Source organism: Nomascus leucogenys, chromosome 11 (genome assembly GCF_006542625.1).
Source record: "Nomascus leucogenys isolate Asia chromosome 11, Asia_NLE_v1, whole genome shotgun sequence".
Classification (NCBI taxonomy): domain Eukaryota; kingdom Metazoa; phylum Chordata; class Mammalia; order Primates; family Hylobatidae; genus Nomascus; species Nomascus leucogenys.
In genome coordinates, this window is record NC_044391.1 from 105,497,447 (window position 1) to 105,515,855 (window position 18,409).

The 18,409-nt window shown below is 54.7% G+C and overlaps 2 protein-coding genes across 4 annotated transcripts in view; one reads left to right on the forward strand and one right to left on the reverse strand.

Annotated features, from left to right (window-relative positions):
* CLCN2 (chloride voltage-gated channel 2) overlaps nucleotides 1-8,324 on the reverse strand; it is a 15,617-nt gene extending 7,293 nt beyond the window's left edge. The window contains exons 1-16 of one of the 2 annotated variants that reach the window (XM_003256546.2): nucleotides 7,963-8,324; nucleotides 5,563-5,719; nucleotides 5,271-5,402; nucleotides 4,771-4,899; nucleotides 4,551-4,684; nucleotides 4,368-4,445; nucleotides 4,211-4,289; nucleotides 3,954-4,079; nucleotides 3,774-3,858; nucleotides 3,585-3,686; nucleotides 2,288-2,372; nucleotides 1,968-2,123; nucleotides 1,450-1,519; nucleotides 1,094-1,204; nucleotides 647-860; nucleotides 208-341 (exon numbers count right to left, since the gene is read on the reverse strand). In XM_003256546.2, the coding sequence (XP_003256594.2) occupies nucleotides 208-341; nucleotides 647-860; nucleotides 1,094-1,204; nucleotides 1,450-1,519; nucleotides 1,968-2,123; nucleotides 2,288-2,372; nucleotides 3,585-3,686; nucleotides 3,774-3,858; nucleotides 3,954-4,079; nucleotides 4,211-4,289; nucleotides 4,368-4,445; nucleotides 4,551-4,684; nucleotides 4,771-4,899; nucleotides 5,271-5,402; nucleotides 5,563-5,719; nucleotides 7,963-8,256 (2,086 nt within the window). In that variant the 5' untranslated portion in view covers nucleotides 8,257-8,324. The remainder of the gene's footprint in view (nucleotides 1-207; nucleotides 342-646; nucleotides 861-1,093; nucleotides 1,205-1,449; nucleotides 1,520-1,967; nucleotides 2,124-2,287; nucleotides 2,373-3,584; nucleotides 3,687-3,773; nucleotides 3,859-3,953; nucleotides 4,080-4,210; nucleotides 4,290-4,367; nucleotides 4,446-4,550; nucleotides 4,685-4,770; nucleotides 4,900-5,270; nucleotides 5,403-5,562; nucleotides 5,720-7,962) is intronic. The other variant, XM_003256548.3, reaches the window with a different exon arrangement.
* Nucleotides 8,264-15,168, forward strand: POLR2H (RNA polymerase II subunit H). Of its 2 annotated transcripts, none has more exons than XM_030822921.1 (6): nucleotides 8,264-8,711; nucleotides 9,412-10,126; nucleotides 11,841-11,924; nucleotides 12,008-12,101; nucleotides 13,276-13,359; nucleotides 14,751-15,168. In XM_030822921.1, exons 3-6 carry the CDS (start codon nucleotides 11,876-11,878, stop codon nucleotides 14,866-14,868), a joined length of 345 nt encoding a protein of 114 aa, XP_030678781.1. In that variant the 5' UTR covers nucleotides 8,264-8,711; nucleotides 9,412-10,126; nucleotides 11,841-11,875; the 3' UTR covers nucleotides 14,869-15,168. The 2 variants fall into 2 exon arrangements, with proteins under 2 accessions (XP_030678781.1, XP_003256616.1); XM_003256568.4 differs by having other exon boundaries at nucleotides 9,412-10,117.
* The last annotated feature ends 3,241 nt before the right edge of the window (nucleotides 15,169-18,409 follow it).

An 18,409-nucleotide genomic window follows, 5' to 3' on the forward strand; every position in this document is an offset into this window, starting at 1 on the left:
CTGAGAGCGAGCCCTCCAGCCCCATCCTTCTCTCACACTCAGAGTGGGGCCTTGCACGCAGGCCACACACCAGAGGGAAGCCCCCACATGGCAAGTGCTGGCCCTTTCCCTTTGGAACCAAGGAGACCGGTCCTGAGCTCCCTGCCCCTTCCCGAAGCTTCGACCCTGGGAGATGCCCCTAGCACCTGGGACCCCTCCTGGCCTCACCAGGGGACTCCACTAGGGCCAGCATTCGGCCCTTGGTCCTGTGCAGTGCCAACCGCAAGTCCCGGAAGGTGCAGCTGAGGGCCACATGGGGAACATCCCGCACCATGATGTCCTCCACACGCACCCGGTACTGCCTAGGGGCCGAGAGAGGCGCTTGGTTTGTGGTCAGCATGGGGAGAGATGCCCAGAGCATTGCCATCCCAGGGCCACAAGGAGGGTTCCAGAGCCCATCCATGGGGACGGGGGCTAAGGACCAAGGGGTGCTCCCACCCTTCTTTCTGAACAGCAGGGGCCAGCTACAGCCCCTCCGGAGTGTGGACAAAGGTGGCTCATCTCCCAGCTTCACAGGCTCCACGACCTTGCTGGAGGTGGGTGTAGGGGGATCTAGGATGCCCTCTGCCCCTCACCCACAGCCCCTTTGGCACCCAGCCCTCCGTACTGGTGGCGGCCCCAGCCGAGTTCAGGCAGGTAGGGCAGTTTCTTGATTCGGATGATGCTGTCATAGAGGGAGGGCTGTAGACTCTGGGCGACGGCGTTGGCCAGGATGACGGCAATCATGACAGGCAGGATGTGGGCAATCTGGCCTGTGAGCTCGAACACGATCACAGCCGTGGACACTGTGTGTGTCACCGCTCCTGCCAATGCAGCTGCCCCTGGGGACGGTCACACTCAGTCTCCTCAGGGTGCCCAGGCCCCAGAAGACCCTCCGCAACCAGGGCAGGTCCTGAGTGGGTCCCTCAGGGCTGCCCAATACAGTCCTGGGATTGGACCTGTGCATCTGAGGGAAGACTGGTTTCTGCCAGCAGGGGGCACCAGAGTCTCAGACCCTGCGGCCGGGGCGTGGGTGGGGGGGTCTTCCAAGGCCGATGGGACCTGAGGCACTCACCGACCACAGCGTAGCCCCCAGGCACAATCCGGTAGGTGCTGCTGTCCGTATGAATTCCATCTGGGAACCAGGCGGCCATGCTTTCTCCCACCAGACGCCCAAATGCTGCTCCTTCAGGGAGGGGGGTGGGAAGAGAAAGAGGCAGTGGAGGGGGAGGGCAGGGGGCACTAGGAAGAGAGAGGATCAGAGGGTGAGGGAGGGGCCAACGGGTCATTCAGTGCAGGGCACAGCCCTGTGGGGTCAGGGTTTGGGCTAGGGCTGGACCAAAAACCCGCTCTTGGGCAGAGGGTTGGCTGGGGGCACGGCCAGAGGCTGGGGAAGGTGCAGGCTGGGAGAGCAGGTAGCTGAGAACTCACCAATGACAAAGACAGGCATGAAGGCCCCACAGGGAACTGGGATGGTGGTGGCCAGTGCAGACATCCAGAACTGCAGGCAGGGGGTGGTTCAAAGGCGAAGAGGCTCCACCTGGCCCCAGGCAGCCCACAGCGCCACCCAGGAGAAGTCTACCTCGCTGACCAGGTGGGTGTAACCCTCCCAGCTACCCTGTAACCCTCCCAGCTACCCTGTAACCCTCCCAGCTACCCCGTAACCCTCCCAGCTACCCTGGAACCCTCAGGCCTCCCAGGTGACGGCAAGGGGAAGGACTCTGGAAGCAGATGGCTTGGGTTCAGATCATCGCTCTGCCCTCTAGCTGTATGGCTTTGGGCCAGCTACTTCACCTCGTTGTGTTTTGACTCCCCATCTTTCAAACGGGGATGATAATAGTGCCTGTCCCATGGCACTGTGGAGAGGCTTCGATGAGTGAGCACTGCGTGGCAGGTGCTTAGAAGGGCAAGCTATGTAAAGGTTAGCAGTATACACGTGAGGAGCCCACCTTCATGAGAATGAAGATGACCAGGGTGAGGAAGACATTGGCACGTGGTGGGTTCCAGGCCTGTGAGGTGCTGGGTGGTTCTAGCTCCTCCACCAGGCCCTGGTGGACCCACGTCCGATTGTCAAACAGGGTGACCAGCGTCTCTTTCTGTGACAGCTAGAGTGAACAGGGTGCCTCAGGCTGGGAAACCGACAGGATGAAGGGAAGAGGCCATGGGATCCCATGGGGAACAAGGGGTCCCACAGTCACGCTGGGGCTGTTGGCTTTGGAGGAATGCCTTCCAAGGGAAAGCACAAAACTCCTGTTCTGCCTGTGGTTACCTGTCCAGCCATGAACTGTCCAAAGCCAGGGGGGAAGGTCAGCGTGGAGATGAGCAGGGTCACCAGAGCCGGGAAGAGCAGGCGTCTAGAGTCGTAGGTTTCACATCAGTCGTGGGTGGCCAAGGGCTGGGTGCCCTCGCATATCTCAGGGCTGAGGTCAGAGCAGAGCCTTGGCTCTTTCATGAAAACACTCAGTCCTGACAGAAGGTCTCCTTTGCTGTTTATGATACGATAGCCCCAAGGGTGATGGTGGACTGGGGTTATTCTAAGAGCAGGGGTCTGACCCAAAGACCTTTCTGTCAGCCCCTGACTGTGTAGGTGGGTAGCAGCAGCAGAAAGTCCATCCTCCAAGCCCTCCCTTGGGGCTCTCCGAGTTGTTATTCCACCCTCCACCCTGAGAAGCCCATCTGGAGGGCATATTGTGTGATGGGGTGGAGAAGTTTCTGCCTCTGTTTGTCTCTCTGCGGTGACTTAGAGTGAAGGTCAATGTTGGGGGAAGCTGGGGTCACTTGTGAAGTTGACCAGAGGTGCGTAGGGAGCAGGTTCAGCTGGCTGCCCTCTCTCTGAAGGATGTCAGTCCCAAGGGAAGTCATGTCTCAGGCCTCCCCACTCCCAATCCTCAGGATCACACTGAGAGAGCTATGTTCTGGAGATAAAAAGAAAATCTTGGCCAGGCACAGTGGCTCACACCTGTAATCCCAGCACTTTGGGAGGCCGAGGTGGGCGGACCTGAGGTCGGGAGTTCGAGACCAGCCTGATCAACATGGCGAAACTGTCTCTACTAAAAAATACAAAATTAGCTGGGCGTGGTGGCACATGCCTGTAATCCCAGCTACTTGGGAGGCTGAGGCAGGAGAATCGCTTGAATCCAGGAGGCGGAGGTTGCGGTGAGCCGAGATCGCACCATTGCACTCCAGCCTGGGCAACAAGAGTGAAACTCCGTCCCAAAAAAAAAAAAAAAAGAAATCTCATTCATCCCCACGGGTCATGGGGGGAAACTGAGGCTCAAACACTCTCCAGAGAGCATTCCTATATGGGCCAGGCCAGAGGACCTAAGGAGGCCTTAGTCTTTGATTCCCAAATGTCCTCTGCCACTGACTATAAACTTAAAATTGCCAATTTTCAGGTAATTTACATGAACATAAAAATGCTCAGTCAGCCTGGAAAACACCGCTGGCTGATTTCTCAGTGGAGTGCCTGTTTTGACTGGGCCATTCTCTCCCCATCACTATCCCCTGACCTACTGTGGCCCTTATACAACTCAAAGCAGCCTGGAGAGGAGCCGAGAGCCACTCACTTCCTCATGAGGAAGCGATTGATGGTTTTCTGCTTCCGCATCACCTGGACAATCTTCCGGTTCAGGTAGACAAAGAGGGCTCCACCGAAGCCACTAGCAATACTGGAAAGGGAAGAGGCACCTGAGTGAAAAGGAGTCTTCTAGAAACCCCCCTCCTCTCCAACGCCCCCAGCCCCCTCAGCTCCTCACCCAATGACAGCAAAGGCTGGCAGCTCCTGCAGGTCAAAGGGGAAGTCGAGCCGGAATCGGGTTTTGAAGAGGGCCGTAATAGTCTCTAAAGGGAAGTACAGCAAAGGGAGGCAGGCCTAGCCTCGTGGGCCCCCTACCTGGCACCATCTCGGGCTGCCCTCATCCCCTGGGTGCTCCCACCTTCATCCCGGTTCCAGACTGCCAAGACCCGGAAGATGAAGGCACTGAAGGTGGCAGCGAAGAAGCCCCGCCAGTAGTTCCGTACTGCAAAGAAGGTGGAGGTGACCTCGATGCTGAAGAGGACGCCTGTGAGGGGGAGGGAGACCAGCACTTGAGGCCTGGGCCTGGCCTAAGGCCTCAGACCCAGATAAGAGGGACCAAGGAGGAGAGGCCAAGGGCAGGGTTGTGGGCTGAACTGACCTAGGAGCCCTGCCTACCTCCAATAGGTGCTGCGAAGCAGCAGCCCACCCCCACAGCACAGGCGGCAGCCAGCATCTCTGTGTTCCGGGATTCATTCTGGCGAGAGTGGTGGCAAGAGGGGGTCAGCTGTGGGCTCAGCAGCCTCTGCCCCCCTTCCCCCAGGGTTCCCCTTACCTCATAGATACCCCCAAAGAGGGAGAGGAACTTGCTGAGAAGGGCGGCACACATGCTTGCGATATGCACAAAAGGGCCCTGCGGGGTGGGGCAGGCGGTGAGTCGGAAGGGGGCCCGCCCTGACCTTGGCCTGGCCTCCTCTTCCACCAGGAGGGACTCCTTCATTCCCCAACCTGCAGTTACCTCTTTGCCAAGCGGCATCCCGCTGCCCAGGGCGCAGGTCAGCCCAATGACCTTAGCTATAAAGGTCTTGAGGGTGAGGTATTCTTTCAGCACCACTCCCCGCAAGATGGTCTTCATCTCAGGGATGCCAGAGCCTGGAGAGGGAACAGTCTCAGGAGAGGCATTTGATGCGCCCATTTCAGGGGTCCCGCCCCTGCCCTCCCCTTCTCTTCTAACATACCGACAGCCTGAGGGGCCAGGATCTGTGTGAATCCGGCTGAGAAGGTGATGAGGACAACAGGGTAGGTGACCCAGGCCAGGTACTGGAGCAAGATGCTGGTGTTCAAGCCCCGGGACATCCACTGCTGGGCTGTGGGAAGAGGACCTGCTGGACCCCCAGTGCACACACCCACTGCCTGCCTGGCCAGTGGACCACGCTGATATGACAGGCTGTCCCAGAGAGTAGCACACAGAGTCAGGGCATGGGGGAAGGAAAGGGTCCCTGAGGGTATTCACTGGGACAAAGCGCAATCTAGGCAAGAGGGTCACTTGGAGAGGGGATACAAGAAGCTGTGCCCTATGGGAGTGACCGAGATGATGCCTGAATCTGGGCAGTCAGACTGGCTGGGGAAAGTGGTCAGTGGCCAAGAAGACAAGACGCCTTCCTCCATGTCTAGACGAGTGTGGCATGGACGCAGGAGGTTTATTCCCAGTCCTCCCCCTGCCAGCTGTCGCCCTCACCTTGCAGACAGGCAGCAATGGCATAGTCCATGACCCAGCTGACCAATGCCATGAGGAGCCCCAGCAGGACCAGGAAGATCCAATCTTCACCAACCCTGGATACTAGGAACTTGTGGCAGCGGACAGAACAGACTGGGTGCAGGGAAGGGAAGAAGGGGAGGCTGGCACCAAAGTGCTGCTACCCCTTTTACTGCCCCCTCAACTGCCCCCTCTCCCCCATCAGCAGCTCTAATGGCCTCTGCTTCCCTCAGCACAGCACAGCCAGGTCCCCTGCCCCCACCCCAGTTCTCACCGCGGCATCGGGCGCAACGGCTCCGTCCATATTCCAAGAGCTCTGGGGCAGCCCGAGGGGAAGGGGGACCTTTCCAGGGTTCAGGCCCTCCCAGGCGAATCCGAGCAGCTTCCTCTTTGGCAAAGGCCCCAAGGTCCTGAGTGTACCGGCCATACATCTGGAGCAACAGAGGGGATGGGGGCATTCGAGGTCATGGGCTGAGTGGGAACGCAGGGAGGGTTCTTAGAGCCTCCACTCCCCTTCTCCCAGCCCCCACACTGGATATCCCTCTTGAACGCACAGTTCCGACTCTGGCCTGAGGTGTGGGAACAATGCACATTGCAGACTGTGGGGGCTGTTCTGGCCAGAGTGATGGGGACAGCCAAGGTACAGGGACACAGCTCTGGGGGTGGCAGAATGATCGGTCCTCTTCTCACAGGCTTGGGGCTGGGGCACTGAGGAGGAGTGAGAGGGAAGCCCAAGAGCAAAAGATGGAAAAACCTGTGGCACAGTCTAAAAGTGGGAGGCGGGGAGGCCAGGGAGTAAGGGATGATCAAGGGCACATGGGCAACAATAAGAGCCTCATGGAGCTCGGGGCAGCTGAGTTGGGCCCAGGAGCAGGCGCAGCCCCAATCCTTATCACGTTCCTGCTGGGCCTCTGGCCTGTGACCAACTCAGCTGCACCCCTCCCACCCACCCTAATCCCCTTGTCCCCATTCTCCACTGCCACCCCCACCAGCCTGCCAGCCCAGCTGGGAGTGGAAAGCCTCTCACTTAGGGTGGGTGGAGAGGGCTTGGAGCTGCACTGAGCCCAGTGGTGGGTTGGGGGACAGCGGAGGCCGAGGATGGCTGGGCTGTGACTGTGGATGCTGGGGTGATGGGGAGAGTCGCCTGAACCATGGCTAGACCTGCCAAGCTGGGCATGTGTTGGGGGGCGGGGAGGAGTAGATTCCGGCTGCCACCCGCAGAACTTCGGGACACAAAGGGCTCCTGTTGGGGCTGGGATGGGGGGGAGGGAGGGAGGGAAAGATAGAGACAGAGAGAGGGTGAGAGATAGTGAGGAAGGGGAAAGCAAAGAGAAGAGAGGGAACTAGAGAGGAGAAAGGAAAAGAGAAAAGAGAGGCAAGGCGAAGGGACGGAGAAGAGAAGGAAGGGGATGAGAGGAAGAGAACGGAGAGTATTAAGAGGCAAGCACAGTGTAGGAGGAGGGAGGTGAGAGTGGGAGAGAAAGACAAAGGGATAGGATGGGGAAGCGGGGCGGGAGCAGGCTGGAGCACAGAGTGCCCGGGACAGAGCTCGACCCTGAGAGCTCATTCCAGAGACAGCTGGAAGGGACAGAGGAGGGGTGGCTGGTGTTAAGAGGCACCATTTAAGAGGCCAGGTGCCTGGCTTCCTTGACCATGCTCCTATCCTGGTCTGGGCAGATTAACAAGTGTCTCCTACCCCATCCCAAGGGTTGGCCCCTTACCCTTGCTCTACTCCCATCTCTCCCTGACATCCTGATTCATCCAGCTACTTTCTCCTAACTGGGCACCTCCCAGACTTAGTTATAGCCTCTCCTCTCCAAGACGTTCCCTCCCTGCCACCTTCCTGGGCAAATTCCAGCCCAAGCTGGTAAAAAGGAACCACGGGCCCCTTCCTTTCCCTAGGGCTTGGGTCTTCCACCCCAGTGACATGAGGAGGGTCACGTGGCTTCTCAAACACCAAGTAACAATGGGGGCGATAAGTCAGCTCAGAGCCCAGGACCCCTGCTTCTAATGAGGTCAGGGGACACACCCTGGGGTGGGTTGGGGCTGGATACCCCGCATCAGCATGGACAAAGGTCCAAATTCCCACACCCATTCCTGCTTCATCCACCCTCCCTAAAGCTCCTGTCCCCCAGAGTGACAAGCCACCTTTTTCCAGAGTCAACTGAGGGGCTCCTGGAGCCAACGCTGGGTGTGGAGCCCCCAGAGGTAGGGTCTGGGGCTGACCATCTTTCTACACACTCGATTCTATGCTTAGCATGGTGCCATGCACATGGCAGGGACACAGAGAATGTCTTGGGTGGTGGAGATAGTGGCGTAGAGAAAGTTCAATGGTGTGAATGGTGCCGCGGAAAGGGCAGTGGGGTGCTGAGACTTGGGCCCAGGTGGTGAAGGGGAGGTGCAAAGAAAACGTGCATGTTGTGGGGTGAGGGGAAGGACACCTGAGACAAGTACCTGGTGTCCTTGTCCTCTGCAGGCCCTCAGCCTCAGCCAGAAACCAGCATGCAGTTTTCCATACCTTCGGCCCTGCAGCCTCAGACTTCCAAGCCTCAGTTTCCCCAGCTCAAAAGGCTAGGACAGGATTAGGGTAGGCCCCTGGTCCTCGCGCTTCCCAGGGTAACCTGGAGCAGCGGTCCCGGAGCGCACTCCTCGGGCTCAGCTCAGCTTCACTTACCAGGGTCTGCTCGTACTGCAGCGCCCGTGGCTCCATCCCTTCCTCCGCCGCCGCGGCCGCCATCTCCGCGCACTGCCCTCTCGCCTCGCTGGGCGGTTCCGGCTCTGTCCTGAACTCGGCTCCCGGCCCGCAAAGTCCGCGCCGGCAGCCGTCCCGTCCTCTCAGCCCGGGAGGCCGAGAGCAGAGTGCGGCGGGCCCGGGCGGGCGCCGCTGGCGCAGCCTCCCGCTCGCGTCCCCTCCTCGGCGGGCGGGCAGAGGGCGGTGCCCTCTGCGCTGCTCCGCCCGCCGGCCCATCCGGAGGGGACGGCCCAGCCAAGCTGGGGTCCGCGCGGGGCCTCCCGAGAGGCGGCAAACGGCGCTGGGAAGGCGCAAGCCCGCGCCGGCTCCCTGCGGAGGCCCGGGTCGGAGAGGGGCGTCCGGGAGGGGCGGGTCTACTGGCACGTGGAGGGGCCGGCCCGGGTTCGCGGTTCCCCGTGCCCAGGTTCCCCGTGCCCCGTCCCCAGCCCAGGGGCTGCAGACGCATGAGCTCCGTAGGGGTTGGGGCTGGGGGCTGCGGAGATGTCTACATCGGACTCCTCCGGGTCAGCCCGTTAGGAGCCGCCTCCCCTCTGCCCCTCCGAAGGGACGAGCGGCCCAGACAGGCCTGGGAAGGCCCCTCTGCCCCGTCAGGGGTGAAAAGCAAAGCTGGAAGGATTCAGAGAGGGTTGGGGCCGTCTTCCTCATCCTTCCTTTTCTCCGGGCTCCCCTGGGTAGGTGCACTTGGAGCAACCGGGCCTGCGGGGTGTGCGGGAGTGGAGGTTGGGGAGGGCACCGGAAGGGATCGGCCGGAGGGAAGGGAGCGCCAGGTGCCGGGAAGTCCACTCCTGGGACGCGGGCGTGGGTCGCTTCTCCCTGGCTGGGCCCAAAGAGGAACCCAAGTCGTTGCTTCCATCCCTCCGCTTTGGGGGAACGGCCTGCTGGTGTTCTGGGTTCTCTATCAGGGGCTGGGGAAAGATAGAACAGAGGGCGGAGCGCGCGCAAAGTGGATGGGCAGCGTAGAGATAGTGTGAGGGGAGCGAGGGCAGCGCCCAGGAAACGCACAAGTGTGCAGGAGAGCCAGCACCAGGAGGAAGGGGCATTTGGGAGGCAGAGGCGGGGCTCGGGGGCGGGGGCAGTGCCCAGGAAGGGGGGCCTTGTGATAGAGGCCAGCACCGAGGAGGAAGGGCCAGTGTGAGGGAAGAGCTGGTATCCAAGGGACAGGGCAGTGCCAGGCTTAAGGGGCACGGAAGGGATCCATGTCCAGCAGAAGGCAGTGGAGGGGGAACACGCAGCACTGAGCTGGAGGGGTAATGCCCAGGGGGAGGGGGGTGGCGGGAGCCCGGCTGAGGGGGTTGTGTGGGGGAAGAGAGCAGTGGTGGGAGGGTGCAGTACGAGGGGAGGGGACAATGCAGGCTTTCCTCTTCTCCATAGCGACATCATGGCAAATTCCCAAACTGGACGGATCCGGCTCGGGTTACGTCCAGCAGGGCCGAGCCGGCCCAGGCCGGCCCCGGGGTCCTCGGTGCCGGCTGGAGGGGCTGGGCACCTCTGGGGCGGGGTTCTGCTCCACCTGCCCTCGGCGCGGACTGTGCCCTCGGCGGGCACGCGGACCGGCGGGGTAGGGCTAGGGCCCGGCTTCTCTGGGCCAAGGATCAAGGTCCCTGCCTGGGTTAGGCCCCCACGCATTCCAGTCTTCGGAACCCGGCCTGTGAAGAGGGCGCAGTAGAGCCCCAGCGGAGCGCGAGAACCCGCTCTACAGCCGCGGGAGGTTGGACCTATTGTTTCCCCGCCCTGGGCAGAGCCACCTGGACATGAGACCCGCCCTCAATGCCGAAACCTCTCGGAAACCATCTTTCGGGACGGAAGTTAAGTAGCCCCGAGCGGGAGGCTGTGGCGGAAGTGGTCGTGTTACCGCTTGTTTGTGCGCATGCGCCACTCTTGTCTAGCCGCCGCGCTTTCAGGAGCTGCTTTTGGTTCTCTGGTCTTGTCCACGCTAGGGGGTGCGCGTACTCCCAGCTGTGGTCGCGCGCTCACCCCTTCTGCTGCTCTCGTGGCCCCCTCGCGATGGCGGGCATCCTGTTTGAGGATATTTTCGATGTGAAGGATATTGACCCGGAGGGCAAGAAGTTTGACCGAGGTAAGTAAGGTATGTAGGGGCGGTTTGGAGGAAGACGGACATGCGGACACGCGGACATGCCCCTGGGCCCCGTGTCCACCCAGCTCTTGTGGCCTACCCCTACCAGCAGGTCCTGATGTAGGGACCTCCCTCAGTAAACATTTTATGGATGAGAAAATGGAGACTCCCGAGCGCTCTCTGGCTTCACGCATGCCGTGCCCGGTGCCTGGGTGGCCTTTTGTCATGGTGCTGGCAAACTCCTGGGTATCTTTATAATCGCTACCTGCTCTGTACTAGACACTGTCTTGTGAGACCAGCCTGGCCAACATGGTGAAACCCCGTCTGTACCAAAAATACAAAAATTAGACGGGCGAGCCGGGCGTGGTGGCGGGCGCCTGTAATCCCAGCACTTTGGGAAGCCGAGGTGGGCGGATCACGAGGTCAGGAGTTCAGGACCAGCCTGACCAACATGGTGAAACCCCGTCTCTAATAAAAATACAAAAATTAGCCAGGCCTGTTGGCGCATGCCTGTAATCCCAGCTACTCGGGAGGCTGAGGCAGGAGAATTGCTTGAACCCGGGAGGCGGAGGTTGCAGTGAGCCAAGATCACGCCACTGCACTCCAGCCTGGGCAACAGAGTGAGACTCTGTCTCAAAAAAAAAAAAAAAAATTAGCAGGGCATGGTGGCGGGCGCCTGTAATCCCAGCTACTTGGGAGGCTAAGGCAGGAGAATTGCCTGAACCTGGGAGGCGGAGGTTGCAGTGAGCCAAGATCGCGCCACTGCACTCCAGCCTGGGCGACAGAGCGAGACTCCGTCTCAAAAAAATGGCAGTCCTCATGAGGTGGGTGGTGCCTTTCCCATTTTTCTCTGAGAGGTTGAGTAAACCACCCAAGGCTTCACAGCGAGTAATCTGACTTCAGAGCCTATATTCTTCTATTGTCCTCAGAATCTTTAGTGCTTTGTGAAGTCTTCTTTGAGTTAGAGTTAGCTGCTTGGTATATATCTTTTTTTTTTTTTTTTTTTTTTGAGACGCAGCCTCGCTCTGTCGCCCAGGCTGGAGTGTAGTGGCACGATCTTAGCTCACCACAACCTCCGTCTCCCGGGTTCAAGCGATTCTCTACCTCAGCCTCCCAAGTAGCTGGGATTACAGACATGCGCCATCATGTCTGGCTAATTTTGTATTTTTGTAGAGACGGGGTTTCACCATGTTGGCCAGGCTGGTCTCAAACTCGTGATCTCAAGTGATCCACCTGCCTCGGCCTCCCAAAATGTTGGGATTACAGGCATGAGCCACTGCACCGGCCTACACCTCTTTTTTTTGTCATCTATCAATAATTTTCTCTTCGATGTCTCTTTCTTTGCCTGGAGACTAAGATGTTTTTCAAGATGGATACCAGTTCTTATACATCTTGGTAACTCCCCTCAGCACAGTGCCTAGCATAGAAAGAGAAAACCTTTGGATGATTGAATAACTTGCCCAGAGTCAGGTTCTCAGTCATCCAGGCAGGCTTTGCTGCTGGAGTATCTTTGGTTGTTTTCTGGGGATTACGTTCGCTTGCCACAGTTTTTCTCCCCTTTTCCTTCTTGCATATCTGGTTCTGATTGAGCCTGAATTTCTATGAGAGCAGGTGAGAGACCAGTGGATGTAGACTGGGTTAGATTGAGTATTCTGTTGCATACAATCCCACACTGTAGGATCTGCCTTGGCAATACTTCTGTCACTCTTTTCCTGCTTCTCCCCAGTGTCTCGACTGCATTGTGAGAGTGAATCTTTCAAGATGGATCTAATCTTAGATGTAAACATTCAAATTTACCCTGTAGACTTGGGTAAGTATTGAATACAGACAATAATAAGAGGCTTTTTGCTGCTTCCACTATTCTTCACTCTCTGATATTGCTGTTATTTTCAGGTGACAAGTTCCGGTTGGTCATAGCTAGTACCTTGTATGAAGATGGTACCCTGGATGATGGTGAATACAACCCCACTGATGATAGGCCTTCCAGGTGAGGGAGTGGAGAAGGTAATACCTGAAATATGCCTTGAGGACTAAGTAGATAAGTGATATAGAAAGACTCTTCTTTAATTCTTGGAATAAATGATGATCAGCAGAATCTGAGTAACCTTAAGGAAATTTCTGCACTTAAGAATTCAAACAGGTCAGGCACCGTGACTCACACCTGTAACCCAAGCACTTTGGGAGGCCGAGGCAGGAGGATTGCTTGAGTCCAGGAGTTCAAGACCAGCCTGAGCAATATAGCGAAACCTCACTGCTACAAAAAAAGAAGAGAAAAAAAAAAAAGGCTGGGCATGGTGTCATACGCCTGTATTCCCAGCTACCTGGGAGGCTGAGGTGGGAGGATTGCCTGAGCCAGGGAGGTTAAGGCTGCAGTGAGCCATGATTGCACCACTGCACTCCAGCCTGGGTGACAGAGCAAGACCCTGTCTCCAAAAAGAAGAAAAAAATTCAAACAACCAGGTATTTATCTATAACAGTGATTACATGCTTGTGAGTTGCAGCCTTTTGAAGGCTGAGGAGGTAACTGCTGAGTGACCTAGGCCATGTGGGTCTTGTGTCTTGGGAGGGAGCTTGGTGTGATGGAAAGACTTTGGCACCCCACTTGAGTTCATTTCTCAGCTCTACCACTTATTTGTTGAGTAACCTTAATCTCCTTCAGCCTGTTTCCTCATCAATAAAATAGAGATGGTCATGCTTAGCTCACAGGGTTGCTGTGAGGACTAAATGACATCATGTTTGTAACGTGCCTGTTGTTATAATGCTGGCATTTAGTTACCAGTAACCATTTTTTTTTCTTTTTGAGACGGAGTCTTGCTCTGTCGCCCAGGCTGGAGTGCAGTGGCGCCATCTCGGCTCACTGCAAGCTCCACCTCCCGGGTTCACGCCATTCTCCTGCCTCAGCCTCCCGAGTAGCTGGGACTACAGGTGCTCACTACCATGCCTGGCTAATTTTTTTGTATTTTTAGTAGAGACGGGGTTTCACCGTGTTAGCCAGGATGGTCTCGATCTCCTGACCTCGTGATCCGCCCGCCTCAGCCTCCCAAAGTGCTGGGGCTACAGGCTTGAGCCACCGCGCCCGGCTGACCAGTAACCATTTTTAAATGGGATCTTTTATATTGTTAATTGCTGTTAAGAATAACTTTGCTGCTATTGCTCCATAGGGCTGACCAGTTTGAGTATGTAATGTATGGAAAAGTGTACAGGATTGAGGGAGACGAAACTTCTACTGAAGCAGCAACACGCCTGTAAGTTACATAATCTTGTGAGGATTCTTTTCCCCCTCCATGTTCTGAGACTTTGAGCTATGCTCCTGCTTCCTCTGTTGGGTCCCTCTCCTCAGGCACCTCAGACCGAGGTGGGAACTAGAAAGAAATAGTTCTGGGAGCAGTTTCCAGTCTGAAATGTAGACTGCCCTTTGTCAGGCCCTCCTGGCCCAGTGGTCCACATGAGAAACTGGTTATCTCACTGTGTAAAGTGCAAAGGAGACTTGCTTCCCCAGGAACAAATGCAGCATTAAGTGATTAGACTGTTAGGCTTTGTGTGTGTGTGTGTGTGTGTGTGTGTGTGTGTGTGTGTGTGTTTTGCTACTCTGTAAAAGGCTTTGTGTGTGTGTGTGTGTGTGTGTGTGTTTTGCTACTCTGTAACCCAATCCCTAGTTCCTTGGTTTTCCTGTCCAGCTATTTTTTCTTTTCTTTAAAATCTTATTAAAACAATATGTGCTTTTTGTAAGCAATTTGAAATGCAGAAGAGTAATGTGAAGAACGAAAAAAAAGTCACCTGTAATTCCATATACAGAGAGAACCTTTTACGTAGACTTTTTTGCATATCCTGGTGTTCTATTTTTTTCTTCGAGACTGTGGTGTTTATTATGTTTTCTTCTGCTCTTTTTGCTTAACATTATGTAAAACATGTTTCCCCATGTTAGTGTAAAGCTTTTCTTTTCTTTTCTTTTTTTTTTTTTTGAGATGGAGTCTTGCTGTGTTGCCCAGCCTGGAGTGCAGTGGCGCGATCTCGGCTCACTGCAAGCTCCGCCTCCCAGGTTCACACCATTCTCCTGCCTCAGCCTCCTGAGTAGCTGGGACTACAGGCACCCACCACGATGCCTGGCTAATTTTTTTTTTTTGTATTTTTAGTAGAGACGGGGTTTCACTGTGTTAGCCAGGATGGTCTTGATCTCATGACTTCGTGATCCGCCCGCCTCAGCCTCCTAAAGTGCTGGGATTACAGGTGTGAGCCACCGTGCCTGGCCAGTGTAAAGCTTTTCTTAAACGTTTTAATAGTTGCATAACATTTCAGTAAGTGGATATGTCTTGATTTATCTGAATATTCCCCTGATTTGGGGCATCTAGGTGTTTTCCACCCTCGATAATATAAAGAACAGTGCCTTGCACATATCTGTGCGTTGATCTTTGTCAGAATTTTGGTTCCTAGTGACACAACAGTAGGAAGATGCCTCTTCTGTTTCTTAGGCTGAGATGGAACAGTGCCTTGCACATATCTGTGCATTGATCTTTGTCAGAATTTTGGTTCCTAGTGACACAACAGTAGGAAGATGCCTCTTCTCTTTCTTAGGCTGAGATGGAGAGCTGCTGAGTGGCAGTGCTCCAGACTCACTGGATAGGGCCTTCTGTTTCAGCTCTGCCTACGTCTCCTATGGGGGCCTGCTCATGAGGCTGCAGGGGGATGCCAACAACCTGCATGGATTCGAGGTGGACTCCAGAGTTTATCTCCTGATGAAGAAGCTAGCCTTCTGAACCTCGCCTGAAGCCAGCCTCGCTGCCAAGTCACTCAGGTCATGGGCATTGTTCAAGCCTGAGTGGCAGCCGCTCTTGCTCACCTGTTGAGGAGGGGCTGGCTCACTGTCCACTGTGGCGGCATCTTTAACTGGCCTGCACTCAATGGGAAACTGACTCGCCTGTGAAAGACACAGTGGGAAAGCTGAAAATGAATCAGAAGCTTTGTGTATATGATTTTTAAATTAAACTTTACTTTTTCAGACTGCCCCTCCCCTTTTTGTAAAAAGTCCACTTACTGTAAAATCTTTTTTTCCAATTTGTCTGTGGTGTATTGTTTCTGGCCCATGGCCAGCTGATCACTTGTCAATGTAGGATCTATTCCAGCCTTTTGGTATCTGGGTTCAGGGTTACCTCAGTCTCCTGGCTGACTGTTCTCAACATTTATCCTCCAGTGCGGTTTTCGGTCTGGGAGAGAGTTATGCTTTTGGCTCCTGAGGGTACCCCAGGCCCAGAAGATACCACCCATTTGGCGCAGAATTTTGAATTGGCAAAGAGCCCTGCTCATGTCCTTCCAACACTTTCAGTCTCTTAGGAAGTCAGTTCACGCTGACTTGAATGAGTCACTTGCATAGTCTAGAAATGTTCATTATTTTTATGGAAGCTTTGGGTAGAGGCTTTTAGCTACAGGCATAGGAGATGACTATGAAGAGAGTACGACGAGAGAACTTGGTGGTTCTGGAAGCAGCTGGAGGAGCTGGCTCTCTGCTCTACATTCCAGTGGTGACCTGGGAGGGAGGGTAAGTGGAAGTGGACAGGGCAGCAATACCAATGAAGTTGGCAGGCCAGAGCCAGGGCCAGTGCCAGGACAATGTAGTGGCCTGACTGCACTCACTAACTTACGAGTGGGGGAAGAAAAAACATTAAGGAAATGGCTAATGATAAGGGCTCCAGCACGTGAGCTGGCTTTTCAGCCTGGCATTAGAGGTCTGTAGGAAAGCATAGGGGTTCTGTTTTCCCCTAGGAAGTTTAGGGTAACAATCCAGAAAGATTCTCTGTGCATTAAACAGTTGTCTGTTTGATCTGGTTTTGCCTGGGAGCTGGTCCCCTGCTGGGATACCTGGGGTATTTCCTTCCCCATCATTTTCAGGTCTTCATGTGAGGTGTTAGAAATAGTATTTAGGGAAATGGGTTGAAAATGAATGGCCTCAGCAGGGAGGAGGAAGAGGTGTTTCTTTTACCTTACCACGGGTAGAGTAGGGGGAGGGAGTTGGGATGAATTTTTATGAAATCCTAGAACCTTTCCATCTGGTGGGTTTTTTTGTGGGGTTGGAGAATGACAAATGAGAGTGAGACAAATGAATTACAAGTAATAGTGTGTAGGTTATCATAGACTGTCCTGGCGGTCTTGGGGTAGCAGAAGAAAGAGAACTGGTAGAGCGTTGAATAGGGATAGGAGTGTTCTGGTTGTAATTGTTTTTTTGTGTTAGTGGGAAGAAGGGATGGGACCAACCAGACTGATTTGGGAATGGGTTAGATTTGTAATAGGGCAGGTCACACTGGAGAAGCCCATGAGTTATTTGCATTTGCCCACAAGTGGAGTAAGTCACATGCCAATACCAGATGCCTGGAAGTTTCTGGTGACATTTGCAGTTTTGCCATTCTATTTTTTTTTCTTTTTTTTGAGATGGAGTTTTGCTCTTGTTGCCCAGGCTGGAGTGCAATGGCGCGATCTTGGCTCACCACAACCTCTGCCTCCCGGGTTCAAGCGATTCTCCTGCCCCAGCCTCCCGAGTAGCTGGGATTACAGGCATGTGCCACCACGCCCAGCTAATTTTGTATTTTTAGTAGAGACGAGGTTTCTCCATGTTGGTCAGTCCAGTCTGAAACTCCCAACTGCAGGTGATGCGCCACCATACCCAGCTAATTTTGTATTTTTTAGTAGAGATGGAGTATCTCCATGTTGGTCAGGCTGGTCTCGAACTCCCAACCTCAGGTGATCCGCCTGCCTTGGCCTCCTCCCAAAGTGCTGGGATTACAGGTGTGAGCCACCATACCTGGCCCTGCAGTTTTGCCATTCTTTTTTTTTTTTTTTTTTTTTCTTGAGACAGAGTCTCGCTCTGTCGCCCAGGCTAGAGTGCAGTGGCGCAATCTCGGCTCACTGCAAGCTCCGCCTCACGGGTTCACGCCATTCTCCTGCCTCAGCCTCTCCAAGTAGAGTAGCTGGGACTACAGGCGCCCGCCACCACGCCCGGCTAATTTTTTTGTATTTTTTAGTAGAGACGAGGTTTCACCGCGGTCTCGATTTCCTGACCTCGTGATCCGCCCGCCTCGGCCTCCCAAAGTGCTGGGATTACAAGCATGAGCGCGCCTGGCCGCAGTTTTGCCATACTTGTCTCTCATCTGTCTGTGCTGGGAACCCATCATTCTCTGGTCCCATTGGTGTATCGTGTCCTAGGTGCTGGCACTTTCATGTGCTATAAAGTGTTTCATTTGATTATTAAATTTAACCTAGCTCAGTATGTCAGTAAGTTAGTTTCCACTTAACATTCCCTTGACTGCATGCTGGAATTTGTAGTATGAATGAACTACTTCTCTTCCATGCAGAAACTGACAGCATTTGAGATTTGGACAACATTTTTGAGCTTTGTGCATTTGTTGCTTCCTTCTCTAGGAAAACTATTCTGTCTGTGAAGGGAGAGAGGGACATGGGGAGATGTCTAAATTGGTCACCTCCACCAAGAACTTTGGTTTTCTACTCAGAACTTTTTTTTTTTTTTTTTTTTGAGATGGAGTCTCACTCTGTTGCCCAGGCTGGAGTGCAGTGGCACGATCTTGGCTCACTGCAACCTCCGTCTCCAGGGTTCAAGACTACAGGCGCGTGCCACCACACTTGGCTAATTTTTCATATTTTTAGTAGAGGCGGGGTTTCACCGTGTTAGCCAGGATGGTCTTGATCTCCTGACCTCGTGATCCGCCTGCCTTGGCCTCCCAAAGTGCTGGGATTACAGGCGTGAGCCACCGCGCCTGGCATCAAAACTCTAATTGTTACTCCTTAAGGACTTGTATGTCTTTCCCAGTAAATAGAATCATTAAATGACATATAGGACAGTGTACCACACTGGGGAGAGTATGGACCCTAGAGTGAGGTCAGACTAGGGTGTTTCTTCTCCTGCCCACAGGGCGTGTAACCACTGATAACTCACCTGGCTTCTCTGAGCCTCAGTTTCCTCATCTCTAAAACAGAAAAGATAATACCTACCTTACAGAGTTGTGTGAATGTTACGAAAAGTAAAGTGTACGAGGTTCCTAGCACATTGCCTTTCATTCTGCTGCTTTGGAATGCCTTTGGTGACCCTGGGGTATTTGTGGCAGTGTTTATGTTTCTGGGTTCCTGGCTCCTCTACCTCCGTGGTAGCCTTTCCTTCCTCAGGGATGGGGGAGAGGAAAAAGCTTCCACTAGTTTTCCTACAGGAACCTCTGGAGGTAGCAGGTTGACTTTTGCAGTGGAATTTGTGTTTTTGTGTAACATAAACCTCCTTTTCCTGAGCACCAAGGCAGC